This window comes from Urocampus carinirostris, chromosome 18, assembly GCF_059441175.1.
Source record: "Urocampus carinirostris isolate Australia breed hairy pipefish chromosome 18, RoL_Ucar_1.0, whole genome shotgun sequence".
NCBI classification, from domain to species: Eukaryota; Metazoa; Chordata; class Actinopteri; order Syngnathiformes; family Syngnathidae; genus Urocampus; species Urocampus carinirostris.
Genome location: NC_142366.1, coordinates 12,228,274 through 12,243,936, shown reverse-complemented (window position 1 = coordinate 12,243,936; position 15,663 = coordinate 12,228,274). Strand labels below are relative to the sequence as shown.

Below are 15,663 nucleotides of genomic sequence, written 5' to 3'. Positions count from 1 at the left end.
TAATAATTAGCACTAATATAAGGATATTGTGTAAATACTACAAGATATAGAAAAAATGCGATTCATATATGATATACATATAATATATTATATATCAAAGTATTGTGTGTGTTGGCGTGAGACAAGAGGAAAAAAAGGTCGCGCATCCATGATTCATGACGTTTCCTGGTGAGGCTCCGACACGGCAACCCTCCTAGTAACCGTTGCCTAGCAACATCCGCCACCGGAGCAGCCAATCAATGACACCGTCACCCGTTTGTCGGAAAACCAGTGTAGCCCTCGGACTAGTTCTGAAAAGAGCTCATAGTGATTTTCTAGGCAATTTGATTTCTAACTAGCTTGGCGTTTTAGTCTTGGACCAAACCGATTTTAGCACTACTTCTTATAATACAACCTGGGAAGAACATAATAATAACAACATAGTAACATCAATTTCTGGATTATAGGAAGCACCTTCTTTGTCTAGCTTTTAAGTCGTGGCCCATTTCTTTGTCCATGTTTTAAGTAGAGCCCCTTTTCTTTGCCCGGCTTTGAAGTTAAGTCCTTTTTTTTGTCTGACTTTCAGGTCAAGCCCCCCGCTTTTGTATTGACCCTTTGCACACATGTGACCTAGCCACGTCACGACACCATGATGGATGGTAGTAAACTGTAGTACACGGTAGACGACAGCAATAAAGAAAGCTATACTATTCAACACCATTGCCAATGATTAGTCAAAACAATATTGTGCGGCTGTCGGGTGAGGTGGCTCACCATGTTGGATAGCATAGTATTAGCAATGCTAACTACTAACCTATACAGACTTCCTCCAGAAATCTAACGGAATCTTCCAGTCTGCCTGACTTCAGTCCTCACCATCTCGACAGCTATATTGTAAATGGAGTATCCCCATACACCAGTGCTAATCTAAAAGCTTATTGAAGTCTGGACACTTACCAGTTCTTTGTAACTAGTACGCGTTGATAAGCTTCTTTGTGCAAAAAAATGAACGCCAGGCGTAGTATGTTCCCCTCGCCAATCCTTACTAAGACGAATTCGTATCTGTATTCTGGGGGAACGTTATAGAATAGTAAATCGAGCGGCACCTTAAGAAAATCATTTCTGAGCATGTTGAATATATTTACTTTGGCGAAATGGCGTTTTATAAACTGAATGTTCGTTTTTCGTTCCATCTGTTGATAATTTAACTGTTCATTTCGGCGTAATATGTTTTATAGTAGAGCGCATAACAGTTTGATACATGTGATTTTTTTGGAAGATTCCTGTTTTGAATCGCTGGGTAATCGCAATGAAAGCAGCTCGTTTACGTGGTAAGAAATAGCAACAGTAAGACACTAAACTAGCTAGCTAGTTGGCACAAGCTAACTTATTTCTTCTTTTTATTTTGGCCAATGATATTGTCTCTTACCTGCATAACATAAAACTTGTTGGAAATGCATCAAACGTACTTTGTAAAAAATGTTTGCTGCAAATGCTAAATTACTTGGCACAATAGAGTCCCCCTTGTTTGAATTGCAGATACACATTGCCTTCTACTGTCTTCATCAAAAAGGATACAATTCCAACCCTTGCCCACCACAAAGCAATAAATCACCATCCTAAAAAGTGGTGCTTATATTCTTCTGCTGTGATTATTGCTATTTGTTTCAAATGAAAATTCCCATTCAAGCGCTGACCATTAGGGTGCTTCGGCCGTCCGTCATAGCTCTCATACTTCCAGAGAAGACATGCAAAAGCTCAACAACTTTCAAAATCCAGTCCCCTTTTCTTTGTACAGCTTTTAAGTCTCATTTATTTGTTTGAAACTATAAACTTATCAGGAGCATTTCATTGTAAGTATGGATTTACCATATTTTACGGCTGATAAGCCGCACCTGCTAATTTGTTTATAGTGCTCGTTATAGTCTTGAAAACAAGGTAATAAGATGTTTTGGAAAGGCTAATAGCCGTTTTCTCTAATAAGTAGCTCTCACTTTCAAAATGGTGGACACCTGTTGTAAGTCTTGCGTGTAAAAAGTGCATTTTTAATTATTCCCGTCTTTGTTCAAGGAGAGGTTCATAGCCGCCTCGGCCTTGGAGCCACATGAAGGCTCGATTGCGTTGATCTGCTCGTTTTTCACCCAAGCGGCACGATTTGTTTTTTCTTTTTGGGTTCCTGGAAGGCATCCCGGGCACGTTTCCAAAACAAGCGCTACGCTGTGGGGTTGGCCCTCTGCCGCGTTGTTTCGTTTGTGTCGCTAACAATTGAAGTTGGTTTTGGTGAGGGAAAATAAATAAAACCCAAAAGTAAAAATGGCGAAACAAGAACTCTGCCAAGTTTTAGCAACGAGAAATTATTTTCAGTTTCCCCCTTTTAGTCAGCTGGTAGCCTAGTTTTGGCTAATGTTTACAAGCTAATACTAAAGAGCTAACTTATTTAAGTGAAGCAGTTTTAGTTTAACAATTGGAGGAAATTACCAGTCCATTCGTCCTAGAAGCCGCTACCCTAATTTTGGCTAATGTTTTCCTGCTGACACTACAGAGCTGACTACAGTATTTAGGTTGTTTGTCCTAGGAGCTAGCCTAATTTTGATTCATGATTACATGCTGAATCACTACGCTTAACCATTATCTTTGTAAAGTTGTGTCTACATTGATTTAAGGGACCTAACCCAAAGCTGCATCTCGGCGCCGCGCGTACTTCATCCGAACGGCCCCGAAAAGGCAGCTTTGGGTTTACTTTGGGTCCGGTTTCTCAAATCGAGTTAATCGGTCACGTACGGGCTTTTATACCCGATCTTAACGCTTATCAACGTTCAGTTTGTTTATTCCAGAAGTCCCAATCCTAATGTTGGCTAATGTTTACATGCTAATACTACATATAGAGCTATCTTCCTGCATTTAAGCAGTGTTCAGATTGTTTGTCCTAGAAGTTAGAAGCCCTAAATGTTGTGTTTTTTTTTAGTTTATCAGTGCAGAATTGTTTCCCCAAAAATATTTATTATTGTCATCTGAAATTTATTCTGATGTTCATGGCCAAGCCTATCTAGCTTCGGGCCAAAATGGTCATTTAGGCAGAAATAAGAAATGAAAACTCAACACGAAAGCATGTTTTTTTTTCTTTTAAAGCGATCTTTATTGTCTTCTGTTACCGTGGTGACACAAATTCTCTCAACAAGGAAGTAATACTGTTGTCATGTTGCACAACATCACAATGTGAACAAGCACAATGCTAGCACGCTTCCTAGTGATAGTAAGAGAAAACAAGACGCTACTCGTAATTATTATTAGCGATGACACAGCTTCAATGCACAATACATTTGTACAATAATTTTATTCAAATGTACATACTTGGAGACGATAAATACATCATTTTCAACAATACGTTTTTGTATATTTTTTCCTTAACTTAATGTCAAAGTTGACCAGTGGCACCAAAGGGTTGCGTTCAGGTACATCTGTATATTGCAGTTACATCTTTGAATTTTTTGTTTTGCCAAAAATTAAAAATAAGATCTGGCCCTTACACTTCTGCTAGCATTAGTTTTTAACTCATTTGAAAATTGGAATGAACTGCGATTGTCATATATCTTTGCCATATTGCCAATCCCACCTAATCAGTCTGTTAGCTTTATGCTATTTGTGTTAGCATCTACCTGTAAAAATAAAACCTTTTCCTAATTTAAGTTAAAATTCTTTATCAAAATTATATATTTGTTAAAATGAAGGCAAAAGTATTTTTTGGTAAATTTATATTTGATATTAAATACAAAATAAAAAAAATTGGATATACAGATGACCAAAAATTAAATATTCTTGTAATATACTGTATACATTTTACTCTGTCTTTATATAATCTATTCACTTTATCTTTCTAAAAATAAAATCTCTTAAAACCAAGTTTTCATCCTTAAAAGAACTTACCAGAGGCGTGTTCAGGACAGTGATCAGACATGTAGTCTCTTGATAATCGCTTGCCGCGCACTGCTGAACGTTTTGTAATCGCTCACTGTGATTGCCTTACTGATCCAAAATGGCCGACGACAGTACAATGGATTTCGTTCTACAGCTTGCTTTGAGCGAGTTGGCTGATATGAGCGACAGTTCGCATATTGACACAGTTAAGGTTATCCTAAACGCAGTGGAAGGGTCATACCTGTCTTGCATTGTTCACAAACATTACCAGGCAATGTAAGACGATATATTACATCGCCAACAGCACTCGTCAGGGTGAGATCCTCCATCTTCTGCACTGTCGACGCCATGTTGGAAATCAAAGTAAGCGGTATTTCTCCCGTGATTACTCGGGCACGCGAGCGCTCAATAATCACTGGCCGTTCAGAAGCTAGCGATAGCTCGCGATAGCAATCACTCACTCTCCTGAACACGCCTCTGTTTTGTAGTCAAACCGTATATAGTTTTCACGCACTTGTAACGTCAGCGCCCTGAAAAACGACGGTACCTGAACGCCACCTTCCCCCACTGGGCAAGTGATAATGAGTGGACCTAGTATACTATAATATAGTCTATATGCATCCACGTATGGAGTGAGGACAACAAAGAGAAGGAAAAGGACGTCGGCCTTCACTGAGGCAACGCTTTGAGGATGGCGTTCACCTCCTCGGCCACGGCTGTCAGCGCAAACTCAAACTGCTCCTGAGGGAGCACAAAAGTCGACAACGTTGGACACAGAAAGCACTCGAACGCACCGTTTTTTTTCCTGTGTCAAGTTAGAAAGCATCAGGTGAATCCAGCATCACTTTTGAGTCATTCCCCCTCCCACAAAACTGCCATCGAGGTTTTTGCACTTTTCCCCTTAGGCTGGGGGGCAAAAAAACATGAGCGGAGGAGTGTGGAAGCATTCAGATGCGTCAACACACAGAGGTACAAGTCAATCGATGGTTTATCAGGTTTTTTTTTTTTTTTTTTTTTTTTTTTTGCTTTTCCGTTTTTTAGAGTGGTTATGTCAGAAATGTCCTAATTTGGATTTTTTTTTTGCCCCCCGACCCCAGGCCTCCCTAAAAAAAGGATTCTAATCCTTACCTTAGTTTGGACCATGCCGGCTCTCTGGTCCCTCAAGTGCTCCAAGGTAGCAGCGATATCGATCTCTTTAGCACCTGTAAGGTAAAGTCACATTTATTTGTATAACCCTTAATCAAAGAAAGTCACAAAGGGCTGCACAGAAATTGGTATATGATTTTTTTTTCTTATTTTAGTCAATATTTTTCCTTTTAACAAGTAGGATAAGAATAATCCATAAATGAGAAGTATTTCATTAGAGATAATTTAGCTTTAGAGATAGAGAGAAAATGTTTAAAGGAAAACACCTATTTATTTATTTATATATTCATTCCGAGCATGTTTTCATAAATGTATATAAAAAAGGAAAGTTAAGTTACCTTACTCTTACCTGTTGTTATAAAAACAAGTAGAAATAAATACTTAAAAAAACGTAAACCCTATTGAGGTATGTTGATGGTCAACAATAGTAAGGCAAATAAATCACACAATACAAATCTTAAAATATAATAAATAAAACACTTTAAGACAATGTGTTCAAAGCATTTTTGAGCAGAGCTGCACTTTTTTCGATTGTCCGTCGGTTGAAAATGTTTAAAATGGAATTCCATGAACCGGGTGTTTTTGTTAATCACAATTCTGTTTGTTAGCTAAATAAATGGTCAATAGTGTCAACATTGCTTTGATTCTTTTTTAAAGATGAAGAAGACAAAAAAATGTAAATGTATGATTGAAAATAAACTATATGGCACCGTTATAGATCCTTGATCCTCTGCATAATGCAAAAAGGACATTTTGTCTGTTAGCTAAATACTAAAATGTATGAACTTTGCATCCATTTGATTCTTTAAATACCTTGAACATAAAAAATAAATTAATGCATGTGTTTTAAAATCTGACTCTACAGCACACAGGGCCGGCAGTAGCTCAGGAGGTAGAGCGCTCGTCTTGGGATAAGGCGGCTCCTCCGTGTTACATGTCGAAGTGTCCTTGGGTAAGACACTGAACCCCTAATGCCCCCAATAAGCAGCCTTACATGGCTGCACGGCCGCTATTGGTAAATGTGAAGCACTTTGTAAAGCGCATTGGGAAGTCTTCATTGACTTGAAAAGCGCTATATAAATGCAGATCATTTGACTTGATTTCACACAGTCCTATATTCTTCTTCTGCATAGCGCAAATCACATTCTATCTGTTGGCTAATTGCTAAAATAGTATCAAAATTGTGTAACTTTGATTCCTCTAGTGAGGTATTTAATATTAAAAAACAAAACAAAATGATGCATGGCTTTTAAAATCAGACATCACATCATCACACATAGCAATATATTCATGCTCTCCGCATAGCTCAAAAATGATAACATTCTGTCCGTTAGCTAATTGCTAATGTAAAATAGTATCAACATTGCGTCTCTTTGATTCTTTCAAAGACTAACTGAATAGAAAAAAGCCCTGCAACGCGCAAAAATAATCCCATTCGATCTGTTAGCTGATTGCAAAAAAGTCAAGTTGTGTCATCTTGCTTTTTGTTAATAATAAATACTGAAATGCAATACTTTTTAAATGACTCAACAGAACATAGTATTGATCTTCTGCATACAGCGAATTACAACACTTTGATTCTTAGTGACTGATAAGTAGAAAACACTGAGCTTAATAACATTCTGTCTTTTAGCTAATTACTAATGATAAATAGTATAACAATTGTGTTACTGATTTGACTCGTAGTACAGAAAATACAATCTAAGGCATGACTCTTAAAATCAAGACTATATGACACACGGTCATATATTCTTGATCATCTGCACAGCGCCAAAATAATCAAATTCTGTCAATTCAACATTCCCTTGATTTGATTATTTTAGTACTCCTTGAATTAAAAAAAAAAACACTGCAATGCATGACTTTCAATTAAGACCACATGTCACATAGTTATATATTCTCACCCTTCTGATAGGAAAAGAGCTAATGGAATTTCATTTTCGTATAATAGTAAGAATTTAATAGTAAAATGCCCCCCAAATTGAACTTTGATGTGTAAGAAGTGAGGGCTGAATTCTGGACAAAAGCTTTGGAGAGCCAGATTATACCAATGTACATGGTAGAAGTGGAGGGGGAGGGGGGGTGTTTTCTAAGGAAACAAAGTTCAAAAGAACCGCCGAGTGGCTTTCATGGCTCCGGACAACGGGGGGGCATTTGTCACTCAAAAACCCGAGCCACCCTCTTCTAACGAGCGTCCATTTTGAGTTGGTGTAAAAGGCAAAGTTGAGAGGTCAAAGGGCGGAGGGCAGGACCGGGCCCTAGGTAGCTTCTCTAATTGACATTGGCTGACCTTTGGATGTCCCACCACAATGGATAGAAAATCCATTTGGAATTTGAAATGCTCTTCCAATGATTATGACTGCAACTTGCCGAGTTGTAACCGTCCTTGTTTGTATTACGCAGGGTCGGGGAGTAACAATGTCACGTAATTAGGATACCCCAAAAAATGTAATTGTATTTCGTTTGTTACAGTAAAGAGACAAATTACCGGTACATTTAGTTAAAATAAGCATTATTTTGCATTACTACCGTTTTTAAAATATTGATATATTACATGATGTGCCGATAGACCAGTTGTGTCAATCATAATTTCAATCACAGAGAAATGCAGCGTACATCTGATACTAATGTCCGTATATAGAATAGAATACAGTGGGACCTCGGTTATCGCAGTTAATGGGGACCAAAACCACCTGCGATAAGTGAAAATCTGCTAAGTAGCGACTCCCCTTCAAAAATGCTTAAAAATAATAATAATAATAATAATTTTATTCTATTATTAATATGATTTTTTTAGACCCGCGAACGTGTAACCACAAAGTAGCGACGCCCTTTCAAAAATGCTTAATTTTTTCTTTGATTTTTAAAAATTATTTTATTTTATTATTATAATTTTTTAGACTTGCGAAGCTGCGAACATTTTTTAGGGGGTGGGGTGGGGTAGGCTAAAAATCCAAAGGGTCTACTGCCATCCCTAAGCCTTCAGGTCCCTTTCCTCACATGGTTAGTCTGTGTCTTGCCAAAATCACATTTTATTTCTATTTCTATTTCTTGTTTTTACTGTATTTTAACCATTGTATATACCTGTATATTAGGTGTTTTGGGTAGCCCTAATTATCCCATTGTACACGTAATGTTTTACAGCACTTTTCAAGCCATAAATGTTTTAAAAATAAATTTGATTTGATTCGGCCACCTTTGTGTGTTTAACATATTGGGTCCCTGATATCCTCTTAATGTAAACTAAACCAGAGCATATCTTGTCTACAATTTTTGATTCATAAACGATACTTTTTAAAAAATGGTTAAAATTTGAGCATTTTTGTAGGACCACAAGCATCTACCTGACCTTGGTTTCCTCCAATTCTTTTTCAAGGTTACATTGTTCATTATGTTTATTTGGTATTGGAGTAATCCAAAAGTAATCGAAAGTCATCAAGTTACATTCATACAATATTGAGATATTTGGATTATTCTGCCGACTACATTTTCCAACTGGTAACTAGTTACTGCATCGGATTTCATTTTTCAAGTTACCCTGCTTCCTAGTGGTTGATCAAGGCACAGCATCCTTTGGAAGCTCAAGGTGCTTCTGTTATTGTTGTTTTCTACACACAAAAAAAATCTACGCATATAAAAAATTGATGGAATTGCATTGGCATGCATGCGCCATCTAAATTCACGGCTCGATACGGCGTGCAAAATAAATGTCTACTGAATTACTCATGCTCATTTGGACGCCTTTTCGTTTTTTGCTGTTCCCCGCGTCACCAAGACCCTTGGAGGAAAAGCTGAGTGTTACCACGGCAACCCAAGCAGAGGAGAAAGCTTACCTTTTGCCATCCTGTTGAGGACCATATCGATTAGAATGTACGTCCCGGTTCTGCCGGCCCCATCGCTGCAGGGAAAATAGATCAATTAAAACTGGTGTCTTTTGAGCAAACGGAATTTTTGTGGACATGTTTTTGTGGGATGCATTCTTGGATTTCACAATCCATGTCATTATTTGCAACTAAATGCGTATTTTGCTAACTACCGATGGACAATTCCAATTTTTCAGTCTGATAACACTAGTGCATAGACTTTCTTCCCCACTAGCCCTCAAAATAGCTCATCATTCTAAAACAAAACCATTATATTTAATCTGTTCTAGTACAAAACATTGAGCGACCAATAGCGTTATCAGTGACTACCAGTAGTATCAATTCCTGCCATTGGTACTCACCCAGCCCCAATTCTAACATTAGGAAAAAAATGTCTCATTCTGGAATATACATATACCATTACATAAATGTAATTATTTGTGACAAAATATTGACTTTGTGGCATAAAATGTCTTCCCCACCAATTCTTAAACTAGCTCACAATTTCCAAACATAAAAAGTATAGAAATAAATTATCTCTGTTTCTCTAGTACAAACAAGAGTGTGGCTAATCAAGTTATTAGTGACTGCCATTAGTACCGATACCTGCCATCGGTAGCTGCCCATTCCCAATTCTTACGCTAGCTTATGTCTGGAAAATGAGAAAGATATTAAATTTCTAACTAGAAATCCACAATCCCAAGTTTTTTTGTCTGATAGTACACACTAATACCACTAATTCATAGAATTTCCTCCTCCCACACACAAATCCTTTCTATTGTTTTACTATAAAACAGAGTGCAGCCAGAAGTGGTATAGGTGATTACCACTAGTAAAGATAACTGCCATCGGTATTCATCCATTCCCAATTTTTACATTAGCTGTAAAAAAAGAGGAATACATTCTCATATTTACAATCAAATACATGTAAATATTTACGACAAAATATTTCGCTAGCCATGGATGCCAAATGCTAATTTTTTCAGTCTGATACTACGCATAGAATTTCTTCCGCAACACCCCTTAAACACAGCTCATTATTTTAAAAGAATTTTTTTTATTTCTTAATATTTCGTGAGTGTGAGGTTGTTGAAGAGGATCTACGGAGCAGAAGTAAATGGAAGGTAAATGGCGATTGACGTGGATGGATGGTGTTATGAGTGCACTGCAGGAAAGAGGTCTAAATGTAGTGGAAGCTAGAGCTTTTGTTGGTGATGGGAATGAGTGGAGAGGTGTTGTGAAAGGATGGTAGGATGTTTAGAAGCGTTCTAAGGAATGGGCAGGGCACCCGTATGATGCGGCAGGGGTAAACCAGTGAAAGCTGTCGGGCCTGCTATTGAAAAGAAGAGTGTATTGTGTCACCCTGACCCGAGTGACACAGCCGCTTTCTTGTGTCCCGTTTCATCTGGAGGGACGAAAGCATGACCGACTTGGGTGCCAAGGTGCTTAACTTGTTTGGGTGTTTGGTCCAAAAATCTTTTTCCCTTTTTATATTTTCTTTGCTTTTGTATGTGTTTGTCTTGCTGTCGGTCACCCCTCTCGAGGGATATGACCAGGGTAGATAGATAGTTAGGTAGTGAGTGTGACCAATTATCGGATTGGTGAATGCCAATATTAAGTATTGATACCTGGGCCATCGGTACTCACCGATCCCTAATTCTAAGATTAGCTAAACATTGTGACTAGAGAAAAAAGGATTACATTCTCGACTTGAATGTAATTATTTGCCACAAAATACTATTTTTTTTTAGTATATTTATTTTCTGATACCAAACACTGAGATCATTTAGATAGTTTTTCCCTAAACCGCCAAAACTGACTCCCAATTTTACAAGAAAATAAGATTACTTGTTCCTTTTTTATAACCTTAATGTAAAACAGCATGCTCGATAGTGGTATCGGCCACTGCAACTAGTATTGATACCTGCCATCGGTATCCGCCTATCCCCAATTCCAACATATATAATTTAAGTGTTGCAGTAAATGAAGATTATTTTTATTTAAATTACTTGTTTTTTAAGAGACAGTGTCAAATCCCCCTATTGCCTGTTTTACACTGGGCAAATGGAAATGAGAAATTCAAAGATTATTTTATTGCCATTGATTTCAAGCAGGAACTATTCTTTCCACCGCAGTATATAATATATTCTATATTTTTCTCTGTAATTTAGCATTGTGACTCCCAGATGACACAAGGCATGTAATTGACTCATGTGTGGTCGAGGAGGGGAGGAGGGCAACGGCTTCTGAGAGCCCACCAAAGGACAAAGGCTTTTAAAAGCGAGCACGTCGGGAGCAGGGGAGAAGGTTGCTAGACCAGCGGCGGTTTGAAGAACATTTTTATGTTTTATTTTAAAGGGCCTTGCAAATTTTTTTTCTCTTTCTCTCTCGCCCACTCTCTCCATTACTCCAGAGACGTAGCGTTGAAAAGCCCCCCTTTGTGCCCGGCGGCCATTCAGTAGCGCTGCATGTTAATTGCAAACAAGGCGACTAAAGGGGGTAGGAGTCATTCATTTTCAATAGATAACACGAACATTACAGATTTTTATAAATAAATTGGCCATTTATGTTAACGTTATTCAAAAACGGCTTGGAATACTTGCCTGCAGTGGACGATAATCGGGCAGGATCGGCCTCGGTAGCACTTGTTAACCTTTCTGGAATTGAAAAACAAAAATCAATATGAGGTAAGAGATGGATTAGAAACAGGCATGTTGAACCTTCAGTCTGACCCGCCATACATTTCTAAATAAAAAAGAAGCAAGTCATTTCGATCAAAGTTATGATTTTTTTTAATAAATGCCAACCAAATGCTCTCTTCAGCCGCTATAGGGTAGAGTTGGTTCAGGTGTAAAACTGCATTCACTCAACTGTTAAAATAAACCAATGAATAGATTCAATGCCAAACATGAAAATGTGTTTTTCCCCATCGTTTGTGAATAAATGTGTTTGGAAAAGATCCCTTGTCGTTTGTGATTATAATATCTAGACAGGCTACTATGGTAGGCTGAATGATAAAGCATAATAACAGGGGTGTCAAACTCATCTTAGCTCGGGGGCCGTATGGCAGAAAAAGCTCACGGGGCCAGACCGGTCGGTGGATGAAAGCAAAAAATGAAAGAAAGGAAGGGAAGAGGAAAAAATGGATAGAGAGAGAAAGAAAGGAAGAACAAGAGGAATAAACCGAAATAAAGAAAAGTGAGAGAGATAACTAGAGAAATAGAAAAGGGAATGAAGAGAGAAAAGGACAAAAAGAGGAAGTAACACATATAAAGAAAGAAAAGTGAGAAGACAGAGAAAGTGGGAAATAGAGAAATGGAGAAAAAGAAATAGAAGCCAACCTCAACAAAAAGTCTGGATCTGGCCCCAGAGCCAAATTGAGTTTGACTAGATTAAAATCACGCAGCATGAGGTTTTTCCTCATTTTAGAGGGCAGCCATTTTGCCACATGCTATCAACTAAAAATGGCGTCACGGTCACTCGGAGCAATGAAAACCATGTTTTATCACATGATTTCTCATTCAATTCTAATTATGTGATGTCCCGTCTTTAATTTATTCAGTGCCATAACATAAAAATATGTTTTTAAGAAGTGCCAAAATGTAAAAGTACGTTTTTGTTGTTTTCTTTAAAAAAGTGATATATATAAATACATGTATATCTAAGGCTTTGGCATTACTGCTCAGTGAGTATCAAGCCAAGGCCATACAAGTCAGTTGCGTGTAAATAGGTGAAACTCCCCATGCAAAAGTGAAAAGGAGAATAAGGAGTGGCAGGAGAGGGGGAAGGGTGTTGGGGTCGTGCACAGCGCTGGCTGAGGAGACACAGTTTCCAATGATCACTTTTGTGACTATGCAACTGGGCTCATATTACTAGCTGCAACATCACAAAAATGACACTGGCAACCGCACAAGACGGACGAGACTTCGCAGAAAGAAATTGAGAAAAATATGACTTGAGATAAAAAAAAAAAAACAACTGCACACTAATACCTGCAGACCTAATTGGAAGGTGGAAAAAAACAAAGACGATATGCCTTCCCCTCACTTTGCATTAACAAGCACGGTGTAGGGAAGGGATAGGGGGGTGGATTCCCATCCCCAAATCAGATGCGTCTATTCTCATTTGTTGTCCCGCTGCAGTTTTTCCCGGAGGATTCTGGGTAAGGTGGGGGTACGAGTCGCTAACAAACCCCGACCGATCTCTCCCTATTTTGAGTTGGGCGGCCTCGTCTCTAATTGGCTCGTCCAATGAGACCTTTACTTCCCCAGCCAAGCCAGGCTGTTAGTTTGCTGCATCGCATTAGCCAGGAGTGGGGGAGCTTAAGGAAAGAGGGGGGGGCGATGCGGGGGATAGCAAGGTTATTATAGTTGACGTAGTTAGGTAAAAAGATACAATGCAAACAAAAAAGATTTCAAATGTGCTCCATCCCCAAAAATAAATCAATTCAGTTTTAAATTAAAGGGACAGTATGTAATATTTGACCAACACAGTATTAGGAAAAACATGTAAGATTACAAGTTATGGAGGCTCAAATTGACCATCTTTATTCTTGTTTTTCCCCCTCAGCTTTTTATAAAGAAATAGAAAAAGAGACAAAATGAAAATAATAATAATAAGAAGAAAAAGACAAAACGGAGGAAAAGAACAAAAAAGAAGAGAAAAATGGAAAAAGAAAAAGAAAACAAACTAAAAGGAAAAAGCCACAAAATGAATAACTAACAAAAAATACCTAAAAAGGGAAAAAGAAAAAGAAAACAAACTAAAAGGAAAAAGCCACAAAATGAATAACTAACAAAAAATACCTAAAAAGGGAAAAAGAAACAAATAGGAAAAAATATATATAATGAAAATGAAAAAAAGTTAGAAAAAAGGAAAAGAAGAGGGAAAAAACATGGACAGTGATGTCAGGTCCTCCCCAGGTAAGCCTCATTTTATGTGAAATAAAAACAAATTTATTTAACATGCAGCCATTAAACAATGACTTAATATAATAGTTCATGTATTTCACCTAATATTCCCATCAATATTGAATTAAAGTTGGTTTCAATCACTAGGAGGCGCTCAATAATACACATTGTCCCTTAAAGTTAAAAAAACAAACAAAATTGGGTAAAATAAATGATCAGATAAAACAGAATCCCAAACTATTATAACCCTGATGGAAAAGGATCAAGACCTCGTTAATCAGTGGGGCAAAAAGCAGGGTAGGGGGTAGGGAACAAGGGTGGGGAGGGGCCAGTCTACCTGCGGAAGTCCAACAGGGTGCGCGCCGTTGCAGGGACGCCGCGATCCATCCAGGACAGGAAGTGGAACTGCGTGACGGTGCGCGTTTCGTTGGTGTGCAGGTTCTTCAGGTAGAAACTCCGGACCAGGAAGTCCTCGCACCAGATGTGCTCGGATACAAGGTTGACCTGCATGCGGAGCACCGTTAATCCCGGTAGAAAGTCACCATTGGGGGATTAGGGTTACGTATGAGCAGTTGTGATTTTCAGTTCAAAAGTCATTGGTCAAGTGTAGAGGTAAGTTTTTAGGACCGGGATCGGGATTTGGGCCTAAAATGTCAAGCCTCAAGTCCGGCCGGTCGGGATTCTCTCTCGCCGTTCATTTTTATTTATATTCTTTCCCTCTTCGTGGAGGATCTACACAGCATGCACTTACTTTTACTCCAAATCCAGGGATCAGAATGGAGATTTTCATTTTCAGCTGAAATAGCCAGGGTCCAGGAATAAAGCAGGGCGGAGCCCCCGACAGCCCCCCCCACCCCGGCAAATGAAAACATCCTGTTTATTTCGGGCTCGTTTTTTAGATCAAGTTAATCCATTGGGTTCGGCCAGGTTCGGGTTTATATACCTGCGACTCGGGTCGGGTCGGGCTGAAATTTTAAGGCCCAATCTCACCTCTAGTCAAGTGTGATAACCTACAACTGTGGTGTCCTTAAGAAGTGCCTACAGCAAAATATGTGAGATTAAACTGAATCAAGCAGCCATCCCCAATTTGAGTTAACGCAGGTAAAAGGATCGATCACTCTCCTTTTTTCAATTATCTTTCTTCCTCGTTTTCTCTCTCTTTCCCTCTGTCTTTTTGTCCGCTTTTTCGGTTATTCTCCTTCTCTCTCTCTCTCTCTCTTTCTTTTTTTCCTCACTTTCTTGCTCCCCCCTCTTTTTTCTTTAACCCACTAGTCCGGCCCCTGTGAGAGTTGTCTCCTTCCATGTAGCCCCCAAGCTTAAATGAGTTGGACACCTCTGGCCTACAGCAAAGTGAGTGAGACTAAATTGATTCAAGAAGACATCCCCGATTTTGAGTTAACAACACTTAAAGTGACCAACTAGAAACGATTAAAAAAAAGCAGATCCGATAGTGATCGGTTAGAAGTATAATTTTCCTCCATGCACTCTTTGGTGTGCTATTTAATGCTCCCAGAATTAAAAATGAAGCGCAGTATAGATTTTTAAGTTGGGGTACGCTCCCGCCTCAAACCCATAAGGTAAAAACTCACCAGTGGGGGTGCTGTTGTGATTTTTGTCAGATGAAGTCATCAAGAACATAACCCCTAACTGGGGTGCCTCTGTGCACCACCCTATATCAATTTGTGTGGGAATAAACTGATCTAAGAAGTTATTCCTAAATTTGAGTTAACAACACTTACAGTGATTGATTAGAAAGTCTGCCTGCGGGTCCACACAGTAAAGATACTTGAGCAGCAAGCGACTAAAAACGTCTGAGAGCAGATTCCTCTGAGCGCACTCTGATAGTTATT

At 38.6% G+C, this 15,663-nt stretch overlaps 1 protein-coding gene and 1 long non-coding RNA gene across 3 annotated transcripts in view; one reads left to right on the top strand and one right to left on the bottom strand.

Moving 5' to 3' along the window:
* The first annotated feature begins 535 nt into the window (after nt 1–535).
* On the top strand, nt 536–5,232 carry LOC148348376 (uncharacterized). Its single transcript, XR_015847750.1, has 2 exons — nt 536–4,863; nt 4,992–5,232. It is a non-coding gene; the product is annotated as an uncharacterized LOC148348376 (long non-coding RNA).
* The window catches only part of ptprn2 (protein tyrosine phosphatase receptor type N2), a 200,874-nt gene continuing 188,297 nt past the window's right edge, over nt 3,087–15,663 (bottom strand). For both annotated transcript variants that reach the window (XM_088322837.1, XM_088322838.1), the window contains 5 exons: nt 14,151–14,317; nt 11,507–11,560; nt 8,874–8,938; nt 5,023–5,096; nt 3,087–4,635 (listed from right to left, as the gene is read on the bottom strand). In XM_088322837.1, coding sequence (XP_088178963.1) covers nt 4,564–4,635; nt 5,023–5,096; nt 8,874–8,938; nt 11,507–11,560; nt 14,151–14,317 — 432 coding nt within the window. In that variant the 3' untranslated portion in view covers nt 3,087–4,563. The remainder of the gene's footprint in view (nt 4,636–5,022; nt 5,097–8,873; nt 8,939–11,506; nt 11,561–14,150; nt 14,318–15,663) is intronic.